General features: G+C 43.9%; 1 protein-coding gene across 1 annotated transcript in view; it reads left to right on the top strand.

Moving 5' to 3' along the window:
- Positions 1 to 26,031, top strand: part of LRP1B (LDL receptor related protein 1B) — a 2,076,109-nt gene that overhangs the window by 2,028,730 nt on the left and 21,348 nt on the right. The window contains exons 88-90 of the mRNA XM_089653623.1: positions 11,243 to 11,319; positions 14,468 to 14,558; positions 21,885 to 22,029. Of these exons, the coding sequence (XP_089509749.1) occupies positions 11,243 to 11,319; positions 14,468 to 14,558; positions 21,885 to 22,029 (313 nt within the window). The remainder of the gene's footprint in view (positions 1 to 11,242; positions 11,320 to 14,467; positions 14,559 to 21,884; positions 22,030 to 26,031) is intronic.

Here is a 26,031-nt window from a genome sequence, read left to right as displayed (position 1 = left end):
AAATCACACCTGAAAGCAGATAAAAAGGAGAGACGTTCACTTAACCTTTGCATTGTGTGTCTGTCTGTGCCACACTAAGCATGGACAACAGAAAGAGGAGACGAGAACTGTCTGAGGACCTGAGAACCAAAATTGTGGCAAAATATCAACAATCTCAAGGTTACAAGTCCATCTCCAGAGAACTAGATTTGCCTTTGTCCACAGTGCGCAACATTATCAAGAAGTTTGCAACCCATGGCACTGTAGCTAATCTCCCTGGTCGTGGACGGATGAGGAAAATTGATGAAAGATTGCAACGCAGAATAGTCCGGATGGTGGATAAGCAGCCCCAAACATGTTCCAAAGACATTCAAGCTGTCCTGCAGGCTCAGGGAGCATCAGTGTCAGCGCGAACTATCCGTCGACATTTAAATGAAATGAAACGCTATGGCAGGAGACCCAGGAGGACCCCACTGCTGACACAGAGACATAAAAAAGCAAGACTACAGTTTGCCAAAATGTACTTGAGTAAGCCAAAAGCCTTCTGGGAAAACGTCTTGTGGACAGATGAGACCAAGATAGAGCTTTTCGGTAAAGCACATCATTCTACTGTTTACCGAAAACGGAATGAGGCCTACAAAGAACAAAACACAGTACCTACGGTAAAATATGGTGGAGGTTCAATGATGTTTTGGGGTTGTTTTGCTGCCTCTGGCACTGGGTGCCTTGACTGTGTGCAAGGCATCATGAAATCTGAGGATTACCAAAGGATTTTGGGTCGCACTGTAGGGCCCAGTGTCAGAAAGCTGGGTTTGCGTCCAAGATCCTGGGTCTTCCAGCAGGACAATGACCCCAAACATACGTCAAAAAGCACTCAGAAATGGATGGCAAAGAAGCGCTGGAGAGTTCTGAAGTGGCCAGCAATGAGCCCAGATCTAAATCCCATTGAACACCTGTGGAGAGATCTTAAAATTGCTGTTGGGAAAAGGTGTCCTTCCAATAAGAGAGACCTGGAGCTGTTTGCAAAGGAAGAGTGGTCCAAAATTCCGGGTGAGAGGTGTCAGAAGCTTATTGATGGTTATAGGAAGCGACTGATTTCAGTTATGTTTTCCAAAGGGTGTGCAACCAAATATTAAGTTAAGGGTGCCAATACTTTTGTCCAGCCCATTTTTGGGGTTTTGTGTGACATTATGTCATATTTGCTTTTCTGCCTCTGTTTTATATTTGTTCCAATACATACAAAGGGAATAAACATGTGTATAGCAAAACATGTGTTAATGCAATACCTTTTTTGTGTGAAATACTTGATTTTCAGGAAAAATATCAAGGGTGCCAACAATTTCGGCCATGACTGTACATATATATATATATATATATATATATATATATATATATACTATATATATATATATATATATATATATACTGTATATATATAAATAAAATCTACATTTACAAATACTGAAAATGTCAATGCTGCAGAAATAGAGATAGCCAACATGTTTATTATTGCTGTAATATAAAAGAGGGTGCAGCGCTAGTAAAATTACTATATTAATTCATATATATGTAATATTTATTTATTAAAGTGTTACTGTGCAATTACATATATATGCCACTAGGATATGTGGCTGATATCGTGAGAGAAAAGCACTATGTCAAATGGAGATAGACCTGTAGAGTCGAGCTACAGCTGTTTGACGCCTATACCGCCGGCACCACGAGGGGTCCCGGCGGCAACTTTGAATCTGGTCAGTACTCACCTTGCTTCTTTTTGTTATGTTCACTTGCCTATACTTTGAAATAAATATTCTTGACATATTGCACTACTGGCCTCCTCTGTTTTGTTGAGCTCCTGAGGGAGCTGGCTACATCCACAGAGTGGTCATCTTTTAATGGGAACTCTGAGTGCAAATCATGATGCAGTGAAGGATTCAGACCAGACCAGACTTCACCAGATGTGAAGACATCTGATGTCCTTGTCATATTACACAAATGCGCATAAAGGTTGCGTATCTGGTGAGTGCGCAGTCTATATCCTAATTCTCTCACCTCATCCACAAATTGTGTCATTGGACATCAGAAGATCATCTGAGATCTCGTTCACACTTTCACCTTGGACTTATCTCCATTTGACATAGTGCTTTTCTCTCACGATATTAGCCACATATCCTAGTGGCATATATAAATAATTGCACAGTGTCACTTTACTATATTCATTCATATATATGTAATATTTATTTATTTCTTTATTAATTTCACTAGCGCTGCACCCTCTTTTATATTACTGTTCATTTGGAGGTCTTATACGGTGCCTTTGGTGCACAGCTGCTGTCATTATAACAATATATTATTATTGTAAGCGCTCACTTATTTATATATTTTTAGTGTTTATTATTGCTTTTCTGTGTTTCAGCCATTTTAGGCTTAGAGTGGTATTGAGCCCAAACCAAAAATGTAGTATATTGCAGCTTACCAATCGTTAGATGTGGCTGTTTTAGTTTCCTTTTTGTTAGTCTTTTTTTCCCTGTTTCACCTGGTGATCTGGCCAATAAAACACCTCCTGCATTAGAGTGCCCTCACTCTGGATGAAAGAGCACAGGATTGGACAGCAGCATTGTTAATTGGAAGGGGAGGAGAGTGTTAAATATACTAGCAGATTTAGATACACTAAGCAAGCCAAACTCCAGCTAACACTTCTAAAGCAGTTGCAGCAACAGTTTTTGTTATTTTTGGGTTAATAGTTTTACATAAATAAAAGCTAAGCTTTTTAATTTAGTGTTAAATGGTTTGTCTCAATGATCTAAGTGCCGGTTCACATATATGCTATTGGATGCAGTTTGAACCGCATCCAATCCTCATGACATGTGAAAAAACATTGTTTCCTATGGTGTCTGTTCACATATGTCCAGTGCACTGGTGGTGCGGATTCAGTGCAGTTTGAAAAAGAGTCATGTACAATTTCTGAGCAGTGCCTTCAGATTCAGGTTATTTACTATGGTAACCATTCCTAAACCACATATGTGTGAACAGGATAACATCCTGAGTTAATCCTGTCCTGAACCTGATGTAAGCCTGATATGAACCTCTGAAAAACTACTGTATCAATTAGCTGTGAAACCTGAGCTTCAATCCGCACTGCACATGTGTGAATCAGCTCTTACAGCTATGTCTGCAGGACAGCTTGTTCTGTTGAAAAACTAGCAGGATCACCAGTTGAAAATAAAGGAAAGAAACCTTAAAAAAGAAAACAAATGCAGTCATCACATTTAAGAATTGGTAAGCTTCAAAATAATAAATATGTGCTTTTGGGTTTAATACCCTTAAAAGAGTGGCAGCAACCACACATAGTTACATAGTTAGTCTGGCTGAAAAAAGACAAAAGTCCATCCAGTTTAACCATTAAAAAAAAGGTTATAATCCTATACCCAGAGTTGATCCAGAGGAAGGCAAAAACCTCTGCAAAGCATGATCCAATTTGTTCCTGCAGGGAAAAAAAATCCTTACTGATCCCCCGAGAGGCAATCGGATATTCCCTGGATCAGCTTTACCTATAAATGCTAGTATCCAGATATATTCTGTGTATCACAAGGTAGAGATTAGATAGAGTTGACTCTTTGTGAAAGACTTGGCATACCACTCTCATTCATGTAGTATTGCTCACGATTCAGCTACTCACATGGAACACATCTGTTTTCAACAAATGATAGGCAGCAAAACTCCTAGTCTATACACAGAGACATCCACTAGAATAAAACTCAAAAATGGCGGTCATGTAATGGAATCTGGTTGGCTCTTATGGCCAGAGCACTTTATTTTTTGAGCTTCTTTGAAAATATTTTACAGTGGCATACTATTTTATTCTTTAAAGCAGTCATTCTCAACCAGAGTTCTGTGGAACCCTAGGCTCCCTCCAGAGGTGCTAGGGGTTCCTTGATCTGTGGTTAAGTAATCTCCCATGTGATTGTAGCCACATAGTTCCAGGTACAACACTACTTGGTAGAGCCAGAGTCGTGACTGTAAGAGCAGCATTATGACCACCACTGTAAGGGGAGCATCCTCCCCACTGACCACCCCAATGAAAGGGGCATTTTCTCAATGACCACCAATGGACTAATAATAACAGTGGTTTCCTGAGACCTGAAAATTATTACATGAGTTCCTTTGGGGTTAAAAGGCTAAGGAAGGCTGCTTTAAAGAATCTCTACAATAGAGGTGCCTGCACATACATTTAAACAACCCACATTGCCTTCATTGCATAAATGCTAGTTTATTCAGAACAGGCAAAGTGTTGGAATATGAGAAGAGGGGTGGAAAGTTTTGTGGGAGTACTGAAAGGAGCCAGGCGCTATGGAATGTGTGAGGAAAGAAAAAACAGAGGGCGCACAGGCCTAGTGTATTACCATAAACAATGTTTAATAAAAAATAAAGTAGGTGTTGTACTCACAAACGACAATATAGTCAAGGCACATCATAAAAGAACAGCTGGGTCAACACCGCGCTGAGTAACAGTCCGCAATGGGGAGTATAGACATCCAAAAGGCTGGCGCGTTTTGAGGACTTGCCTCTTCCTCAGAGCCAACTGACCAAATGTCTACTCCCTCTTTTCGAGGACTGTGAATGCTATGGAATGTGTAGTCATATAAACACCTTTTAGTTAGGTGTACCTTTAATCAAGGATGGTGCATAACAAGATAAAATAAAAAACAAGCCTATGGCTTTAAGACACCAGGTATCCAGATGGACAGCCTATCTGCTCAGAGAGGAGCTGTGGAGGAGAGGAATGCCCGTCAAGCAGGGACCACATGGTCATGGCGTCCCGGGTGATGTCACCGCGATGTCAGGCAGATGTAGGGGAGGAACCCACTCCAGGTTGCCAGGACAACATGTTTCATGCACATGTGCTTTCTCAGTGATAGGTCTGGCAAGCGGCCATTTTATAGGAGACCCACATGGCAAGGGGGCCAGTTTAACAAGAGGAGATGTGGTTAGACAGCTCGTCCCACCTTAGAAATGAATACAATTAACACAGGACCGGTGCAATATTTACAACTTAAAACAAAGGGAAACACACAACAAACTTAATTCAAGAGGCAATAAAGGATCACTTATGTGATTTACTGTGGCTGCAGTGGTTTTTTTATCACTTATGACCGTTCTTATTTTCTCCCTTGGGATGTGCCTTTGTGCTTATGACTACAGTGTTCACTCAAGTTTTCTTGCTACTTGGAGGTGGTGATTTAATATGACCCGCCAGTTGACAGTAACAGAGGGCAATAACAGAAGGTTATTAGAGCTGCTGATAGCAATGTGCAAACCATTTGTGCAGGCTGCGGCTACAAAAGAGCACCCAAGCCTCCTGGGACTTAGGGCCAATTTAAACTAGATGTGGGTCTGCTGTGTTCTTAAATCTCTCCCAGTGCCACAAAGTCCTGCTCACTACTATTTAGATACTGTTTGATACACAATAAATAAATTATTTAATTAACCAGTAGTTGCATGGGGGCCCAAAAACTGGTTCTGAGTCTTTGGTGACTCTTCTGCCTCTGGTTCCTTGCCGATACTGTATATGCAGGTACCTCTAACTGAAAGAGTCAGTTTAAATTTAGAAGCCTTGTGGCAGTTATCCCATTAAAGTGCATCCATCGGTTGCGTTAGCAATCCTGGCATTGACTTGCACTGGAGCCTGTAATCAGTGCTTCTGCCGTGGGAAACAATACAAATGAACAGGACTGCAGAATCAATGGAGCTGGAAGCTGCAGTGTGTGTCTCATTTTAATGAAGAGCAATGTGAACATTTCACTCAGTACTTATTTATAATGAACCATTTGACTTAATGTACCCTAGAAGACACAGGCAACAGAGAGCACATGACATGCTTTAGGAAAACCTGCTAAATGACCAGTTTGGTGCATGTGCGTACGAGGCATGATGTATTTGTCAGATCTATCCCTTTCTTAGAGAGGCATTGACACTTTTTCCCATCAGGGCAGGATAACAGTGTTTGTACGTAGGCCACCATCTCCAAGTATGTATAGCTCTCCAGCCATGCTGCCTTACAGCCTTCTAGCAGCAGTATCCCCACCTTCCGGAGTTGACTATAGGAAATTAAAGCTGAATTAAACCTCCTCCAAAATGTTTGTTTAATGGGCCTCAGGGACTTTTAGCCATAACTTGCTTGTGTACTTAAAGGAGCATTTCTCCACTAGGGTGCCCGGCTCCCTGGGGTGCCTTGATGTTTTTTCAGGGGTGCCTTGGCAAAATGTCTAAAAATTTCCCAAGACTTGTATACAAACCAGTGGGTTCAACAAGCATTCCTTTTAGTTACACAAAACCACAGGTTTTCATTGTGCACCATTATGACCTTCTATCCTCCATATCAGCTGCCTGCACAGCATCCTAGTTTGACCCTCCCTTGCCCCTCTCCATCAGTGCTGGGGTCACATTAGCTCAGTGATTGAGAAAAACTGAGGGAGAAGAGAAGCATTGGAATACTAGTCAGTACCAGTGTGCAAAAGTGTATTTGCTTTTGAAGAACAAATCACCTCTAATGTTGGGTGTCCTACATGTGTGGACGTTGCTGCGTTATATAAAATGATTAGAATAGTTTTTCACATTTTAGAATGGGGTGCCTCAAGACTGTCCATAATTTTAAAGGGTGCCTTGACTGAAGAAAGGTTAAGAAACACTGACTTAAAGTATATGAAAACCCTCATCTTATAACACAACACATTCAGTTTAAAATAAATGAAAGGCAAAACATTTGTGTATACATATACAAATGTTATAAATACCTTTTTCCCCTATTTATATAAGTGACCACATAGCCTCTGTTCTCAGCTGCCTAGAGAGTTTAGAAAGCTGGGGGAAAAGAAACAGCAGGAAACTGATCTTCCCAGTGAATGTCTTTGTGGGGGATACTAAAAGCCTGATCATTGGATTTGCTCCCAGCTCAACCATAAAACTGACCATGCTGTGCTCTCCTGTCTAGTGTGGTCGGTTTTGAATAGGAAAGCAGAGGAACTGTCAGGAACACCAGGGATTTCACACAAAGGAAACAATACAAAGGGAACAGGATACTTTTTCATACAAGTACATGGTACAGCAGGCATAGATCAGGAATACGAAATGTTGAGTTTACATTTTCTTTAACCTGGCTAGTGATCCCTCCAATGCTGCAATGTCAGGGCTCCTGTCGGTCACATGCTTTGCTATCTACTCCTGGTCCTCATTCCAACTCCTTGGCTGCTAGGTTCACCAGACTGTTATGATGCCACTCTCCAGCATGCACACTAGAGTCACAATATCAGAACAGTGCCATAAATATATGCAGAGTTGCGCATGAATGGCTCTGTGTACATAAATGATGATAGGAAGGGAGAAGGTTTTAAGACAAAGGAGGCCAATAGACCAATTATATGGGCATTTTATATATTTAAGGCATTTTATATGCCTGTAAAAGCCTCCCATGTGAAGACATCCAAAAGCTCAAAGACTGCTGCTGGGTGCCGCCATCTTGGATGTGATGTGAACAGCTCCAACAGACTCAGAGCTGTCACTCAAGTGACACTGTATAATATTTCCTTCAGTATCTCCCAGGCAACTACTGTGCATTAAATATTACATAGGGAGGGGAGGGCTGAGGAGCTAGATCAGCACAGGCAGTATTTAGACTCCACCCCCAGAAGCGGAGTGTGGTATGACATGCAAGGAGGGAGAGGGCTGTGCTAGGGAGTTGACTCTTTCTAAAGTATCCATATATTCTAACCCATTCAAAGGTACATTGCAAATCAATAAAAATGTTTATGGAAAGGAACATTACATTACATTGGTTACCGATTCTCTTTAAAATTATTTGTACATGTCATTTGCATCAGGTGTACAGTGGGTGTAGTGAAACACAATGCGCCTATGCCCCAAGTCATTACTATTTTCATTTCCATGAGGTTTTTTCTTTCCTTGAAAGAAAGATTTCCCACTTCCCACTCCAGATTATCTTCCTCCTGCAGTAGATTAGTCCTTTGATAACTTGTATAGATTTATCTATTGTATGCTACCACATTCTGACATCCTCACACAGAGCCACAGAATTTCATTATCTTGTATTTAAACACCAGCAGATCTGTTCTATAGTACATCACTAAAGAGAATATTCAAGATCCTTGTACATTCTTATAGACATGTGTGGCTATTACATACAGTACATATCTTTTGAACATGGTTACAAGTACAATATGGCATGAAATATGTAATGGAGGTGAAGGTTGTTTGTAGATACCCATCACAACAGCCCAAAGTCTCTGAGCTTTATACAATAGAAATACAAACACAGGGATTATACATCTCTAATTCAATTCAAAGGTTTTAATGGTGTAAACAATCCAAATTAAAAATAAATAATATTTAATGCATATAGGGAGAACAGCCTCCATATTCTGTTTTTTATCTTGGCATTACTTTTATTGCTGCAAAACCCACCACTCTAATAATCTAGTGATCCTGGAACTCACCTGTTGGTGATCCTGGAACACACCTGCTGTGATCCTGGAACACACCTGCCGGTGATTTTGGGACACATCTTCTATGAAGATAGAACACCCTTCTTCCTTGTGTACACACTAATAAAGTCAAAAGTGAAAACGAAAGATGTTTTAAGAAGTGTTCTACACCCTTCAGTCAGGTTAAAATGTGCCTTTGAAGTTTGAATCTGAATAGTGATGCAGAAAGTAGAGAGGACATTACAAAGCCCAGAATTCAGAAAGCACACTACTACGAAAGTAGTGTAGGGTTGTGTGCTGATCCTGCAGCAGATTGCACACAAGTCAGATTAATTAAAATAAATGAACATTCTGACTTTAATAAAATTGCAGTAATTAATAGTTAACTGAATGTTTTCTTGTAACCGCTCTTTAAATATTAATACATTTACAAAGCAGATGGTAAGCATTGGGATTTTAGCTACAGGATTTTTTAAGGCAACCACACAGTAGGTAGGGCTTTCTGATAATTTTTCTTGCCACAAACTGTATATAATTTTACAATTTCTATTGATGGTCAGGTTACAGAGGGTGACCATAAAGTTAGAGCTAAACTCCAAACAAACAGAAAAATACAATTATAAAATAAATTTACTGTATAAATGGGAGCTATTTTACGTACCAAAGCATTTGTATTTCTGCCCATCTAGGTTTGAGATTTGCAAAGCACTTCCAGACAGCACAGCCATGTCATTTAAAGGTTTTCTCCCTCCCCCAGCCTGTGATTGGACAGTAAAAGGACAAACAACAGAATGATAAACCTATCTCTTCACCGCCCCGCTTTATCTTCCTATAGCCATGACTGGATTCTAGTGCTGCTTCTCTTTTTTGCAGCTTGAGCTTTTACACTATTTAAAGAGACAGCAAGAGGCTGCATATATTTGCATGTTATATTTGCCTGGCGTTCACCTTTGAGAATTTGATTGCAAATTGCATGCCACATATTTCAGGAAACAACAGGGTCTTGCAGTGTTGGTGCGTTTCTCTGGTCGGAAGGTCCCTATCAGCAGAGACATAGCCCCCTGATAGACTGATTATTAAGTACTGTGTATGGGTGCCATGACAAGTCATCCTCTGTTGATGGAGGTGACTATAAATTAATACTGATGGCTGATTTGGGAACATTTTTATGTCTGTAGACCCTTTACAATAAGCCTTGCTGAGTACTTTCAGGGGTAAATCAGTTGGCCAGAATGCATTTTTTTCAGCCACGTACAATTTAAACCAACCCCAACCTTCACTTGGGTAGTCCATTTTTCTTCCACTGATCAAAACAGTCATTCTGAACCTTTTCAACACAAACAAACCCTTGAAATAACTTTCCTATCTCAGAGAACCCCTGCTAAAAATTACTATATTTACAACGCGTGATACATTAGTGTGATGGTCAGTGGTCAGAGTGGTCCTTACACTTGTGGTCCTTGAAATAATTATCCCTTTACAGATGCTAAAAGATCAAAAGTTTCAGTGGGAACATATCTGAGAGGCAGAAATTGCTCAAGGATCCCCTAGCAACCTCTGCAGGAACCTTAGGGTTCCATGGAACCCTGGTGAGATGCCCTGGCTCAAAACATTCAAGTTTACCCAATATGAATGTGTAGTGAGGGTGCTTGGATTGTGCATATCTCGCCAGTCTCTACTAAAGGTCTCAAATATCGTAAAATTTTAATTGCATGAATTAAATCCAAATTAAACAAGTCTAAATGGATTTCTGCATATTCAACAAGAGATGTAGCCTAGAGTGGCAAGGCAGCCATTCCAGGCCCTTAAACCTACAACAAATTGCTAGCACCATAGGAAAACAGAACTTCTAGCCATTGATTTTAGATGTACTGAGCAGACTGACCCTTTAGGCCACTCCATCCCCAACCCTGTATAATTATAATACTCTTCCTAGTGTACTGAGATGAGAAGGAAGGAAGTTATGTAGTCCAGCAGGGAAGCTAACAACACTTGTTGGGATTTCAGTGCAGCAAAGTCACTGTGTTGTCTTGCAGATCAACACTTTGTTTTGTACAAACATTTTGTTACAGGTATTTATATAGTGCTTTATAAATATAAATACTGTACATTCACATCATTCCCTACCCCCAAGTAGCTTACAGTCTAAGGTCCCTATCTCACATGCATATGTACACATATAAGGGCCAATTTAGACAGGAACCAATTAAACTCCCAGCATGTCTTTGAAGTGTTGGAAGACACCAGAGTAGCTGGAGTAAACACAAGGAGAACAAAAAAGCCCTAGGCAGTATAATTTTTGGAATTCTGACTGATGACCCCAGTGCTGCAAAGCAAAAAGCGATAACCACTAAGAAACTGCCATGATATACACTTTAGGTTATTCAAAGTTGGGCTGTCCAACTTCAGTACTCGAGGGCAGCATAACAGTCATGATGCAGTATATCTGCAAGTGAAATTTAGTGAATTAATTGTTTCAAGCAAATCCTGAAATAATCACAATGTCTCTGGAGAGCTTAGTTGGACAGCACAAGCTAAATATAATCACTTTATATTCAAAGTTTATTTTCACATTTCACAAAACTTTCAAAATAGTTTGTTTTACTTAAGAAAAAAGAAAGTAGTGAGAGTCAAGATCATCCTGAGTTTTTTGTTGAAATGTCTATGCTTTCAGGTTTTTAGTGTTTTTTTGACATGCTGTTTAGCAGGTTAGCTTGCTAGCAGCTGGCGTCCATTAATTTTGCTGTTTAATTGGATCTTTGTAGATGTTCAGCCAACTGGTCAGGAAAGCAGTGTGAGAGGCCGGCTCCCAAGAGCAGCAAGTCTGACAATGCTGGTTCAAGTGAGTAACTCAAATTAGCATCCACAATTACTGGCACCTTATTTTGAAGTTTAAAACATAATCTGGACAAGTTTCTCACCCAGTAGTAATTATTACACAGGGCGGTGTAGGCAGAGTGTATATATCTGTTGTTGTTCACTTTTTGGCATGCATTATACACTGATGATGAAATATTTCTATTATGAAGGTAGAGGTGTTTTTCTTATTGTTTATTACAACAGATTCCATCATGTACCATTTTCAAATAATACCAAGATGCCAAAATTGTAATGCATAGTGGGATATATACAGGTGAAACTAAAACAATTAGAATATCGTGCAAAAGTTCATTTATTTCAGTAATGCAACCTAAAAGGTGAAACTAATATATGAGATAGACTCATTACATGCAAAGCAAGATAGTTCAAGCCGTGATTTGTCATTACTGTGATGATTATGGTTTACAGCTCATGAAAACCCCAAATCCACAATCTCAGAAAATTGGAATATTGCGAAAAGGTGCAATATTCTCGGCTCAAAGTGTCTCACTCTAATCAGCTAATTAAGTCATAACACCTGCAAAGGGTTCGTGAGCCTTTAAATGGTCTCTCAGTCTGGTTCAGTAGGAATCACAATCATGGGAAAGACTGCTGACCTGACAGTTGTGCAGAAAACCATCATTGACACCCTCCATAAGGAGGGGAAAGCCTCAAAAGGTAATTGCAAAAGAAGTTGGATGTTCCCAAAGTGCTGTATCAAAGCACATTAATAGAAAGTTATGTGGAAGGGAAAAGTGTAGCAGAAAAAGGTGCACAAGCAGCAGGGATGACCGCAGCCTGGAGAGGATTGTCAGGAAAAGGCCATTCAAAAGTGTTGGGGACTTTCACAAGGAGTGGACTGAGGCTGGAGTCAGTGAATCAAGAGCCACCACACACAGACAGATCCTGGACATGAGCTTCAATCGTCAAATTCTTCTTGTCAAGCTGCCCCTGAACAACAAACAACGTCAGAAGCTTCTTACATGGGCTAATGAAAAACAGACCTGGTCTGTTGCCCAGTGGTCCAAAGTCCTCTTTTCTGATGAGAGAAACTTTTGCATCTCATTTGGAAACCAAGGACCCAGAGTATGGAGGAAGAATGGAGAGGCACACACTGCAAGATGCTTGAAGTCCCGTGTGAAGTTTCCACAGTCTGTGTTGATTTGGGGAGCCATGTCATCTGCTGGTGTTGGTCCACTGTGCTTTATTAAGTCCAGGGTCAACGCAGCCGTCTACCAGGAGATTTTGGAGCACTTCATGCTTCCTTCCGCAGACGAGCTTTATGGGGATGCTGACTTCATTTTCCAGCAGGACGTGGCACCTGCCCACACTGCCAAAAGCACCAAAACCTGGTTCAATGACCATGGGATTACTGTGCTTGATTGGCCAGCAAACTCGCCTGACCTGAACCCCATAGAGAATCTATGGGGCATTGCCAAGAGAAAGATGAGAGACATGAGACCGAACAATGCAGAAGAGCTGAAGGCCGCTATTGAAGCATCCTGGTCTTCCATAATACCTCAGCAGTGCCACAGGCTGATAGCTTCCATGCCAAGCCGCATTGAGGCAGTAATTGCTGCCAAAGGGGCCCAAACCAAGTACTGAGTACATATGCATGCTTATACTTTTCAGAGGTCCGATATTGTTCTATGTACAATCCTTGTTTTATTGATTGCATGTAATATTCTAATTTTCTGAGATTGTGGATTTGGGGTTTTCATGAGCTGTAAGCCATAATCATCACAATGATGACAAATCACGGCTTGAACTATCTTGCTTTGCATGTAATAAGTTTATCTCATATATTAGTTTCACCTTTTAAGTTACATTTCTGAAATAAATGAACTTTTGCACGATATTCTAATTTTTCGAGTTTCAACTGTAGGTTATATAGCCAAGGTTTGTGGATACCTGATCATCGCCTCTATATAAGTTTGTTGGACATCCTATTCCAAAACCATGACCATTCACATGAAGTTGCCTCTCCGTTTGTGAGCTTAACAACCTCCACTCTTCTGGGAAGACTTTCTTCAAGATTCAGTGGCATTCCAATTCATCCCAAAGGTGTTCATTGGTGTTGAGATTGAGGAGTCAAGACCACTTAACTTCCTTTACACCAAACCATGCCTTAATGAAGCTTTCTTGGTGCATAGGTGCACTGTCATGCTGCAACCGACAAGAGCGAAGAGCCTTCCTAAATAATTTCTACAAGATTGGAATTGCACAATTCTTTAATATGTCTTATATGATGATTTTTTTTTTCAAATATTGGACTGTATTTGTGATGGTCAGCTGTTCACAAATGTTTGGCCATATAATGTATCATGTGAAAATGAAGCTGTAAAGTAGAATAATATTAATAATACACCAGGAACACATTTGTTATTGCTCTCTGCAGGCTTTGGTTCCCACCAGCTCTTCCTCAGCTTAGCTCCCTCCGCTCCATGATAAATCTACATGTACTAAAACCAGTGAAGTTGGTTCTTGTTAATTTAATACAGATCTGTGAGTGTTCACAGATCAGTAATTGGTATAAGATATTAAAAGTGGAATTGCCATAAAGCAAAATACCTGTGGGACTGGACTGTCATGGAAGTAGATCTTCCTTGACTAGTTTTGTTGCAGTAACACTAATACTTTTACTGGTGTTGCAGTCTTAGGGCTATTACTCTACAGACTCATTAAGGAAGTGTTACTATCTATTCAAGCTCAAGCTACCTATAGGACCGCTTAGAGTTATTTATATATGTCATTTGTAGTATTTGTACCCAAATTTTTACAGTTGGGAACTATTTTATGAAACTGAAAATGTACACAAAATTATTATTGGCATACTCTGTCCCAGTGGCACAATTTACAGTCCTATCCACAGTCACTGTAAGGCACATTTTGGTAGATGCCAATTAGCTAACCAGTTTGTGAAATAAGAATGGAACACCAAGCAGGAGGCTCAAATTCCCAGAGAACAAGCAATTGTCCTGCAGAAGGAGTCCCTACTGGTAACTTAACTCAGAACCACAGTGCTACATGGAATCCTTGTTTACCCCTGTGCTACCATGGTGCAAAGATGTCATTTTCCCTTCTAGAAGAAACAATATACTAATATTAACACTTTTCCTTTTCTGTGACAGGCAGCATTGCAATAATTGTGCCCCTGGTTCTACTTGTGACCCTCATAACGACCTTGGTAATTGGTCTTCTGCTGTGCAAAAGACGTAGAAGGTAAATTGGATCTATTCCAGGTGTCAATGACATAGACATTACAAGTACAGCAATCCATTTACTAAGTGCCCACTTGTATATCTCCAAAACAAAACTTTTTTTGCTATGAGAAGAAGAGGGAAATGAGTTACAATGTATATTCCTATTAGGAAGATTCTTCTTTACTTCCTATTCTTTTGACAACATTTTTGTTTTCCAAGCCCTACTTCCCCCTTTACTCAAAACTAAAAAAAGGAGGCTATTCACTGAGTGCACAGTACAATACAAACTTCACCAGCAACACCACCATTAGCAAGTTAAAGAACTCTAAAGGCTTCTGTATGACAGTCTAAACAAGTATGGAAACCAGTTACTTTGTAAAGCAGAAAAAAAAACAGTTACTAAGAATGCACAAGCCTCATAAAGTAAACAAAAATGAAAAATGATACTAAAGTCTTGTTTTTCGTTTCCTAAAAATAATAAACACATCTATGCTTACCAGCTAATGGTTTTTCACAGAGCAGCCTGGATGCTCCACTTCTCAGGTCCCCTACTGGTGCTCCTGGCTCCTTTCTCCTGTCGGGTGCCCCCATAGCAACCAGCTCGCTATGGGGGCACCTGAGCAGGTGCATGTCCATTCACACACACAGCTGCAGCTTGGCCCCACCCCTCACTCTGTTGATTGGCTAACTGGCTGTGATTGACAGTGGCTCCCGCTGCTGCTTCAGCCAATCATAAGTGAAAGTCCCCAGAGAACCGAGGCTCTCTTTGACTTTGCTGGATCAAGAATGGGCTCAAGTAAGTGTTTGGGGGGGGGGGGGGGGCGGGCTGCTACACAGAGAAGTGTTTGTACCTTCATAGATAGAATGCAAGGTAACAACTTTGAGGCTTTAGAGCCACTTTAACTTCCCTGACTGAGTCAAATCATCCTTCATTTGTGTCTCATATGCTCCTTCTCCCAGACACTGCTGTTCAGAGTGGGAGGGTTTAGCTGCCAATCTAGAAAGGAGTAGGCAGAACTGGGTGTGGTCATGTGATGATTGGCAAGCTACAGTCCTATGAATCATCAATGACAATGCTGATAGCCACACTGTCAAGGTCCTACCTTTTCCCTGTGGTTATGTTACTTCATGTGCTGGTGTCCATCTTGGATTCTGCTGTGCATGATGGGAGCCCTTTTATGCCTTCAGGTTTCTGTGGTCCATCCTCCAGAGGGGTGTGGCTGATGACATATAAGCCTGTGGCCCGCACATGCTCTTTGCACTCATGCTCTTTGCACTTGTGTCTTTGTGTTGCTGTTACTCTGTTCTGACTCTCGTGACTCTCCTGGTATCTGATTCGGCTTGTCTTGACTATTCTTTGTATTCTCCTTTGATCTGACCCTCTGTTGCTGAACCCGGCTCGTGACCTGTGATTCTCGTCTGCTGTCCTGTACTGTCCTGTCCTGTTGTTGTTGACCCCGGCTTGTCTGACTACTCTTTTGTCTCTTCCACCAGCTACACGCCATTGGCGGCGGCCATTACCGCAGCTGGTGAAGGGCAGCCTGGGACTTAGACTCCGCGCCCTGAGGGACTTCGGTCTGTGGGTGGTGGTTGTCGTCAGCCAGTGCATTACATTGTTAGGCCTGCCTGTCCGTTCCTCAGCTCCTGCCCTGACATTACACAAGTGCCATGAACCCTGACGGTGCAGGCACGCCTTCGCTCCCAATGCTAGTCGCCAGACTCGATCAGCAGGATCACCTGTTGGATCAGTTCGCTCAGGCGTTGCAAACTCTGCTTGCACGCACCGCGCACCTTACTCCTGGTGTTATTAGGCCGGTTGTCGCTCCGGTGGTCGCTTCCGCTGCTGTTCCGCTTGCTGTGCCTACCGCCGCGGCTGATGCGGCACCCGCGGTGTCCAGAGGTATGACCGGTTCAGCCCCTCTTCCACAGCGCTTTGGGGGTGAGCTGAGTCAGTGTCGTGGGTTCCTCAACCAGGTGGGTATTTATTTTGAATTAATACCCCACGCCTTTCCGTCTGAGAGGTCAAAGGTGGGGTTCCTCATCTCACTACTCTCAGACAAGGCCTTGGCCTGGGCAAATCCCTTATGGGAGAGGAACGACCCGGTGATTCAAGATTTTTCTGGTTTTGTCGATGCCTTCCGTAGGGTATTCGACGTACCGGCTCGTTCCGCCTCGGCGGCCAAGCTGCTCATGACCATGCATCAGGGTTCACGGACCGTGGCCGAGTACGCTATTGAGTTTCGTACCCTGGCGGCAGAGGTCGGTTGGAACAATGAGGCTCTGGTGGCTGCGTTTTCTCAGGGTCTTTCTGACTCATTGAAGGACGAGATTGCAGCTAAGGAACTGCCTGTGGTGTTGGAGGAGCTCATCTCTTTCCTGATCCTGATTGACACCAGGCTCAGGGAGAGGCCTTCACTCAAGGAACGCCTGCGGAGGCCTTCCAATCGACTGGCACCTGCGTTTTCTGTCCCACCCGTTCCTCCCTCTCCTCCCACGCCTCCTGGGGATAGCTTGTCTGGTGGGGAACCCATGCAGCTGGGGTTTGCTCGCCTTTCCGAGGGGGAGCGGGCCGCTCGGCGTCGGGAGGGTCGCTGCCTGTACTGTGGCCTCGGTGGGCACTTTCGGCAGTCTTGTCCGGTCCGTCCGGGAAACGCTCGCACCTGAGATCATGTCGGGGACAGATCTTGGGTGGAGTTTCCTCGTCCCCGGCGTTCCGCAAGGATAAGCCACTGATCACCGTGGTCCTTTCTTGGACAGGGGGCTCGGTGACGGCCCAGGCGTTGGTGGACTCTGGGGCCGGTGGGTTGTTCTTGGACAGCTCGTTTGCTGCGCAGCACTCCATTCCCCTGCAGGCTCGTGCTGCCCCATTGGTTCTCGAAGCAATAGATGGCAGGCCCCTGCAGCCGCCGCAGGTTACCCACGAGACCGTGCCAATAGAGGTAGCCATTGGGGCTGTTCACAGGGAGTTGGCCTGTTTTCAGGTGATTTCTTCCCCACACTATTCGGTGGTTTTGGGGTATCCCTGGCTCCAGAGGCACAATCCTACCTTCAATTGGCAAACAGCCGAGATTCTCTCATGGTCTCCACAGTGTGGGGCCGGGTGCATCCGGGGGCCGGTTAAGGTATTGTGTGCCTCCTCGGACTCTGCGTTGCCCACCGACTATGGGGAATACCGGGACGTGTTCGATAAGGTACGCGCTGGTACCTTACCACCGCATCGTCCTTACAACTGCGCCATATCCCTGCAACCCGGGGCCACTCCTCCACGTGGCAGGGTGTACCCTCTCTCAGTTGCGGAGAATAAGGTCATGGAGGAGTACGTGGTGGATGCGCTTTCCCGGGGGCACATTCGTAAGTCTACTTCCCCAGCAGGAGCGGGGTTTTTTTTCGTAAAGAAGAAAGGTGGGGAATTCAGGCCCTGCATCGATTATAGGGGTCTCAATCGGATTACCATTAAAAATGCATATCCAATTCCTTTGATTTCTGAGTTATTCGACCGCCTTAAGGGAGCAACGGTCTTTACCAAACTCGACCTTAGGGCGGCGTACAACCTCGTACGGATCAGACAGGGGGATGAGTGGAAGACCGCGTTTAACACCAGAACTGGGCACTACGAATACCTGGTGATGCCCTTCGGATTGTGTAACGCGCCCGCGGTCTTTCAGGAATTCATAAACAATGTCCTTCGTGATTTGTTGCAGCAATGCGTAGTGGTTTACCTGGATGACATCTTGGTTTACTCTACCTCCATGGAGTCCCATGTCCAGGATGTTAAGCAGGTGCTGCAACGATTGCGTGAGAACGGACTCTTTTGTAAACTCGAGAAGTGCGAGTTCCATCGATCCCAGGTTGCCTTTTTGGGCTACATAATTTCCGCGGAGGGATTTTCCATGGACCCTCAGAAGGTTGCGGCAGTTCTGCAGTGGCCTCGTCCCAATGGTCTTCGGCCCATTCAGCGCTTTCTGGGTTTTGCCAACTACTATCGGAAGTTCATCAGGAACTTCTCCACATTGGCAAAGCCTCTCTCTGACCTAACCAAGAAGGGGAGTAACCCTCACGAGTGGCCATCCGAGGCCATCAGAGCTTTCGAGGCTCTGAAAGCTGCCTTTGCTTCGGCTCCGATTCTTTCGCATCCCAATCCTGGGTTGCCCTTCGTCCTCGAAGTTGATGCTTCCGAGACGGGAGTAGGGGCTCTCCTGTCTCAGCGTCGGTCACCCGATGGACCCCTACTTCCCTGCGGGTTGTACTCCAGGAAGCTTTCCTCGGCTGAGTGCAACTACCAGATTGGAGATCGGGAGTTGTTGGTCATCATTCTGGCTCTCAAGGAATGGAGGCACCTGCTCGAGGGTTCCGCGGTTCCGGTCCTCATTCTTACCGATCACAAGAACCTGACTTATCTTTCGGAGGCCAAGAGATTGACACCCCGCCAGGCCAGATGGGCTCTGTTCTTGTCACGCTTCAACTATGTGGTTTCATATTTGCCTGGTTCCAAGAATGTCAGGGCTGATGCGTTATCACGGCAATACTCTGAATTGTCCAGGGAGGACTCTGAGCCAATCTCACTTATACCTCCAGATCAGATCCTGGCTGCCATTCGCACCAGTCTGACCTCTCCCCTTGGGGAGCAGATTTTGGCGGCTCAAACTGATGCTCCTCCCGGGAGGCCGGAGGGTAGATGTTTCGTACCCGAGGGATTGCGCACCCGCCTGCTGCGTACCTACCATAACGCCAAAACTGCCGGGCATCCAGGGAAGAACCAGCTGTGTTGGGTCGTCTCTCGCTTATTCTGGTGGCCAACCCTCCGTGCCGACATTGCCTCTTATGTAGCGGCATGTTCGATCTGTGCCCAGAATAAGTCTCCACGGCATCTCCCTTTGGGTCTTCTGCAACCCATTCCCAATGGGGAGCGTCCTTGGTCACATCTAGGGATGGACTTTATTGTAGACCTCCCGGTGTCTCGGGGTCATACGGTCATCCTCATGATCGTCGATCGGTTTTCCAAGATGTGCCATTGCATTCCACTCAGGAAATTACCCACAGCGCAGGAACTGGCCACGGTCTTTTCCAGGGAGATTTTTCGCCTGCATGGGTTACCTAAGGTGATTGTCTCAGACCGCGGGAGTCAGTTCGTGTCCAGATTCTGGCGTGCCTTCTGCTCCCAGTTGGGTATTAGTCTCTCCTTTTCATCAGCCTACCACCCGCAGTCCAATGGGGCTGCGGAGCGTTCCAATCAGGCCTTAGAACAATTCCTTCGGTGTTATATTTCAGACCATCAGGATGATTGGGCCGATCTCCTGCCGTGGGCAGAGTTTGCCAGGAACTCGGCGGTCAACTCCTCCACCGGGATGTCTCCCTTCATGGCCAACTATGGGTTTCAACCCGCGGTATTACCTGAGAGGTTCTCACCACAGGACATTCCGGCTGTGGAGAACCATCTTGCTGCCCTGCGTTCTTCTTGGGGGCAGATCCAGAGGGCCTTGAGGGACTCAGCTCAGCGCCAGAAGTTCCAGGCTGATCGCAGACGGTTGCCCGCTCCTTCATACCAGGTCGGCGATCGGGTGTGGTTGTCTACTCGCAACCTCAATCTTCGGGTGCCCACACCCAAACTGGCTCCCCGTTTTGTCGGTCCTTTCCGCATTCTCCGCAAAGTGAATCCGGTGGCCTATGCACTTGCCCTTCCGTCTGGGATGCGGATCTCCAATATCTTTCATGTTTCCCTGTTGAAACCTCTGATCTGCAATCGCTTCACTACCTCTCTTCCTCGGCCCCGTCCTGTCCGGGTTGACGGTCATGAGGAGTATGAGGTGAGCCGGATCCTGGACTCTCGATTGGTGCGCGGTCAATTACAGTTCCTGGTTCATTGGCGTGGTTATGGTCCCGAGGAGCGTTCCTGGGTTCCTTCCGCAGATGTCCATGCTCCTGCCCTCCTCCGCGCTTTTCATACCCGCTTTCCTCAGAAACCTTTTGTTGAGCCGCGGAGGGGGAGGGGCCCTTGAGGGGGAGGTACTGTCAAGGTCCTACCTTTTCCCTGTGGTTATGTTACTTCATGTGCTGGTGTCCATCTTGGATTCTGCTGTGCATGATGGGAGCCCTTTTATGCCTTCAGGTTTCTGTGGTCCATCCTCCAGAGGGGTGTGGCTGATGACATATAAGCCTGTGGCCCGCACATGCTCTTTGCACTTGTGTCTTTGTGTTGCTGTTACTCTGTTCTGACTCTCGTGACTCTCCTGGTATCTGATTCGGCTTGTCTTGACTATTCTTTGTATTCTCCTTTGATCTGACCCTCTGTTGCTGAACCCGGCTCGTGACCTGTGATTCTCGTCTGCTGTCCTGTACTGTCCTGTCCTGTTGTTGTTGACCCCGGCTTGTCTGACTACTCTTTTGTCTCTTCCACCAGCTACACGCCATTGGCGGCGGCCATTACCGCAGCTGAGGTGTCTCGGGGGCCGCGACCTGGTTCCTGGCTGCGTCAAGTCCATCCCCACCATCAGGGGCCCTGGTGAAGGGCAGCCTGGGACTTAGACTCCGCGCCCTGAGGGACTTCGGTCTGTGGGTGGTGGTTGTCGTCAGCCAGTGCGTTACATTGTTAGGCCTGCCTGTCCGTTCCTCAGCTCCTGCCCTGACACACACCACCTGCAACATCTTCTCATCCCACTGTAATACAAGCAGGTACAGCCTACATGAGAGTGGCAACTCCTTTCTAAATTCAGGAGCAGTGAAGCATTGTTACCACCCTATCACTGGAAGCTGTATTAGCTGAACTTCACTGGCAGGACCAACAGGTATTTGTGGAAATTAACAAGGGAAAAGCTGGTCATACATGGTCATTTGTTTTTTCTATCAGTCGGTGGGCAGAACAATAAAAAAACTAAAGTATGCCTCTATGCACACATACAAGGTGGAAGGATCCCCCCACCGGGATATTATATTGTGACAGTATCACCCACCACTGTCAGAATACACTGATTAGTGATTGCAACTGACTGGCTGTAGCTCTGATCTAGGAAAAATGTTCAACATGTACCAACATGGCAGGCACAGCCACACACTGATCAAATTTTGGCTGGTTCCTGCTGAATCGGCCAAATTTCAATCAGTGTGCTCAGCTTAAGAGGAAATAGTGTAGATCTGACTATAATTAAGTACCACATCACATTTTTTTTAATAGGAGGCCATAGTTATGCTTTAAAATACATCAAATTATAGTGCCTCCCTTAATCTGCACTGTGACAACCCCTATGATAACCTTATATGAATTTGGTAGATTAGAAACCAACGTTAGGAGTACAAAAACTCATTTTTCTGTAATCATCCTTGTTACTAACCTATGTTCTTCTGTAAACAGGGCAAAAACAATAAGAAGACAACCTATAATCAATGGCGGAATGAATGTAGAAATTGGAAATCCATCTTATAATATGTATGAGGTGGATCATAGTCACAATGATGGAACGCTATTAGACCCTAATTTCATCATAGAACTAGATAAGGTAATATACTGTTTTACAAATTTTTTTTAAGAGTAACAGATTACTTTACCACTGACTCTTCATGGTTTTTCTGTTTGTGGTTTGTAAGTTTGTGCAGTGTTGGCTAGGTATTGGAATACAGAAGATTAATTTTTGTCAAACTTAGTTTTTGATATACTGAATCTTTTAGGGAGGCACTTACAAGACCTGTTGTTAATATATAAAGTACGATACATTTTCCTCAAGTTCAGTTTTTAATAACATTTTTCAGTGTTCATTCAGTCGTGAGGAAGTTAAAACAAAACCCACTTGTAAGTGATACCGCTTTTATCTCTAAGAAGAGCTAAAAAATATTTCTTGATCCTGTAAATGATGGATTCATTCCCTGGGGAAAAATATTCCTATATTGTCCTTCAGTACATGTGATTGTAGAGAAAATATCAAATTTCATTTATATGGTATGTCTGAATGGAGGGGTTATGTAGATGAGGAGGTGGGCTTTGAAGGGATAATGGAGATGAAGAAGGCAGAGGAGATGTGGAGAAGTTAGAGATGAGGAGGGGGAGAAAATAAGGGGGGTTATGGAGCTTTGGAGGATGTGGGAGATGAGGAAAAGATATAGAGAAGAGGAGGGGGAAGGTGATGAGGGGTTATGGAGATAATGAAGGGGGAGATAAGGATACATTATGGTGATGAAGAGGGAAAGTGGAGAAAGTATGGAGATGAGGAGGGTGGGGGTGGGTTAGATGTGGAAGGGTTATAGAGATAGGAGAGGAGAAGAGTAGATGTGATTAAGAAAAAGGGATGAGGAGGGGAGAAGGTGGAGAGAGTTTATAGAAATTAGATGGTTGGGGTAAGATGAAGAGGGGTTATGGAGATGGGGAAGGGTTATGAAGATGAGGAGAGGAGGGATAATGAGGAGAGATTAAAGCGATGTGGATTTGTTGTGAAGATAAGGAGGGGAGGAGATGAAGAGGGATTTAGGAGATAAGGAGGGAGAGGAGATGAAGAGGGGTTTGGGAGATGAGGAGGGAGGGGGAAAAGGAGAGGTTGTGGAAATAAGGAGGAAAGAGGAGATGAAGAGGGGTTTGGGAGATGATTATGGGGAGGAGATGAGGAAAGATTGTGAAAATAAGGAGGGGGAGGAGATGAAGAGGGATTTGGGAGATGAGGAGGGAGAGGAGATGAGGAGAGGTTGTGTGAATAAGGAGGGGGAGGAGATGAATAGGGCTTGTGGAAATAAGAAGGGGAAGGAGATAAGGAAGGGTTTGGGAGATGAGAAGATGAAGAGAGGTTGTGGATATAAGGAGGGGGAGGAGATGAAATTGTGCTTTGGAGATGAGGAGGGGGAGGATATGAGGAAAGATTGTGGAAATAAGAAGGGGTAGGAGATGAAGAGAGGTTTGGAAGATGAGAGGGGGAGGAGATGAGGAGAGGTTGTGGAAATAAGGAGGAGAAGGAGATAAAGAGGGGTTTCGGAGATGAGGAGGGGTGGAGATAAGGAGGGGGGAAAGATGAAGAGGGGTTTGGGAGAGGAGGAGATAAGGAAAGATTTTTGAAATAAGGAGGGGAGGGGGAATATGAAGAGGGGTTTTGGAGAGGAGGAGATGAGGAGAGGTTGTGGTAATAAAGTAGGGAAGGAGATTAAGAAAAGTCTGGGAGATGAGGAGGGGATGAGATGAAGAGAAGTTGCAGAAATAAGGAGGGGGAGCAGATGAAGAGGGGTTTGGGAGATGAGTAGGGGAGGAGATGAGGATAGATTATGAAAATAAGAAGGGGGAGGAGAAGAAAAGGGGTTTGGGAGATGAGGGAAGGGGGAGATGTGGAACTAGAGAGAGGGAGGAGATGAAGAGGGGTTTGGGAGATGAGGAGTGGAGGAGATGAAGAAAGGTTGTGGAAATAAGGAGAGGGTTAAAGAGTGGTTTGGGAGATGAGGAGGGGTGGGAATGAGGAGGCTGTGGAAATAAGGAGGGGGAAAGATGAAGAGGGGTTTGGGAGAGGAGGAGATAAAAGAATTTTGAAATAAAGAGGGGGGGGGATTTGAACAGGGTTTTGGAGATGAGGAGAGGTTGTGGTAATAAGACAGGGGAGGAGATTAAGAGAGGTCAGGGAGTTAGGAGGGGAGGAGATGAAGAGAAGTTGCAGAAATAGGAGGGGGAGGAGATAAATTGGGGTTTGGGAGATGAGTAGGGGGAGGAGATAAAGAGAGATTGTGAAAATAAGAAGGGGGAGAAGAAGAAAATGGATTTAGGAGATAAGGGAGGGGGGAGATGTGGAAATAAATAGGGGGAGGAGATGAAGAGGGGGTTGAGAGATGAGGAGGGGAGGAGATGAAGAAAGGTTGTGGACATAAGAAAGGGGGGAGATGAAGATGGAGTGTGGTGTAGAGGAGGGGATGAGAAGGGATGAGATGAGGAGCATCCTGTGTGTTGTGTAATGTTAAGAAATTAGCTGGCAGGGCTGACAACATGTACTTTGGAATTCAGAGCCAAAAAATATAATGTGCTGTCATGTCAAAAAGGCTCCATGGACAGTAGCAGGTGGGAAGTTTGACTGGGGCAGTACACTTGTCAAACAGTAAGGCAGGTGTCCAAAGGTGAGCTCAGGGAGGAAACCACCAGTAGAGCAGAAGGTAAAGTACACTATATTTCTTTTTAGATAAAATCATTTTTCTGTCTTGACATACGCTTTAATCATTCCCCATTCTATCCAAAATTAAACAAAACAGGTTTGGATTTGCATACACTTTAAAATACAATCTCATAATCTAATGCAAAAATTATGCACTAAAATACATACTGTATTTAATAAATTAATAATTTGGTTTTACAAAGATGCAGACCTCACACCTGGATGGATAAGATTTACTGGAGTGATAATTGGTCTGTTTTGTGTCACTAAGGTCATATCTTCAGGTTTTTGGTCTGTGGAACCTCTTTTGAGAAAACTAGGCTCACTTTGCATGGCAAGTAAAACTAATGTCTCTGGATGTCTTTACAACAAAACCAAAAGATGATAGTGACCTCTTCCCACCGGCCACATGCATATATATGGTCTCTCGGCAAGTGCGCTAAGCACATATGCCACTGTATGTAAACATTTTACTGCACTGAGAGCGTGCTCCCTGCGTGCTCCCAGCATAGTAATTAATGTGTCACAGAAAGCTCTTGATGCATACTTGCGATCAGGGGCTTTCAGATTACGTGACTGCTGTGATTAGCTGCCACAGAGGTTACATAACCAGAATGCCCACCTCCACCTTCTGGCATTTCAATCCACTTAAAGGGCCAGAAGGCAGTGGTGGGATGGGGTTAAAATGTAATCTGGCTAGTGACCAAAACAGGGGACCACAAGACAATTATCAAATTGCATGAGCAATTTGACTAAATTGAATAAAAGCAAATCACTATAATTTGTATTTAGAAATATCCTAATTTTACATAGTATATTGACTTCTTTATTGGTTTAGAGCTGAACTTTAATCATGAAAATGTAAATATAAATATATTCCTCAATAGCCAGAGGGGATATAAATCCACTTTGTGTGCACTATGTGCCTTTGCAAACCCAAATATTATCTTGTATAAGTAGCAGTGATATTATCATTATGCTATACAGCCTGTGTAGAGAGCAGAGCTGTGGGAAGGGCCAAACAGGCTCCACCCAATGCAGGCTGCCTGCAGAAAACTACAGGAGGGGGTGGAGACAAGACCAGTTACCCTGCACAAGGAGAAAAAGCAGCAGTGAGCAGTTTTTATTACAGGAAACTCTTGCACAGAGGTAAGGTTTCACACTGGGTTACTACACAGATCTCAAAGAAATACACAAAGAACAAGATTCCCTTAAGAACACCCAGGCCCCTTGTATTTTAAAACATTTTCCTATACCGTAGTTTAGCTTTAATTGTATGAGAAGCAAAAATGTGTAACATTTGGCTTTTTTTTAAGTAAATGCCAAGGCAAAATTCAATTTTTCTACAGAGTGCAAAACCTTTAATTCTCATCTGCTTCATTTTTAAACAGA

The sequence above is a fragment of the Staurois parvus genome, unplaced genomic scaffold (assembly GCF_062004578.1).
Source record: "Staurois parvus isolate SC_StPar_1 unplaced genomic scaffold, SC_StPar_1.0 ptg000716l, whole genome shotgun sequence".
Lineage (NCBI taxonomy): Eukaryota > Metazoa > Chordata > Amphibia > Anura > Ranidae > Staurois > Staurois parvus.
This window is presented reverse-complemented; position numbering and strand designations above follow the sequence as displayed.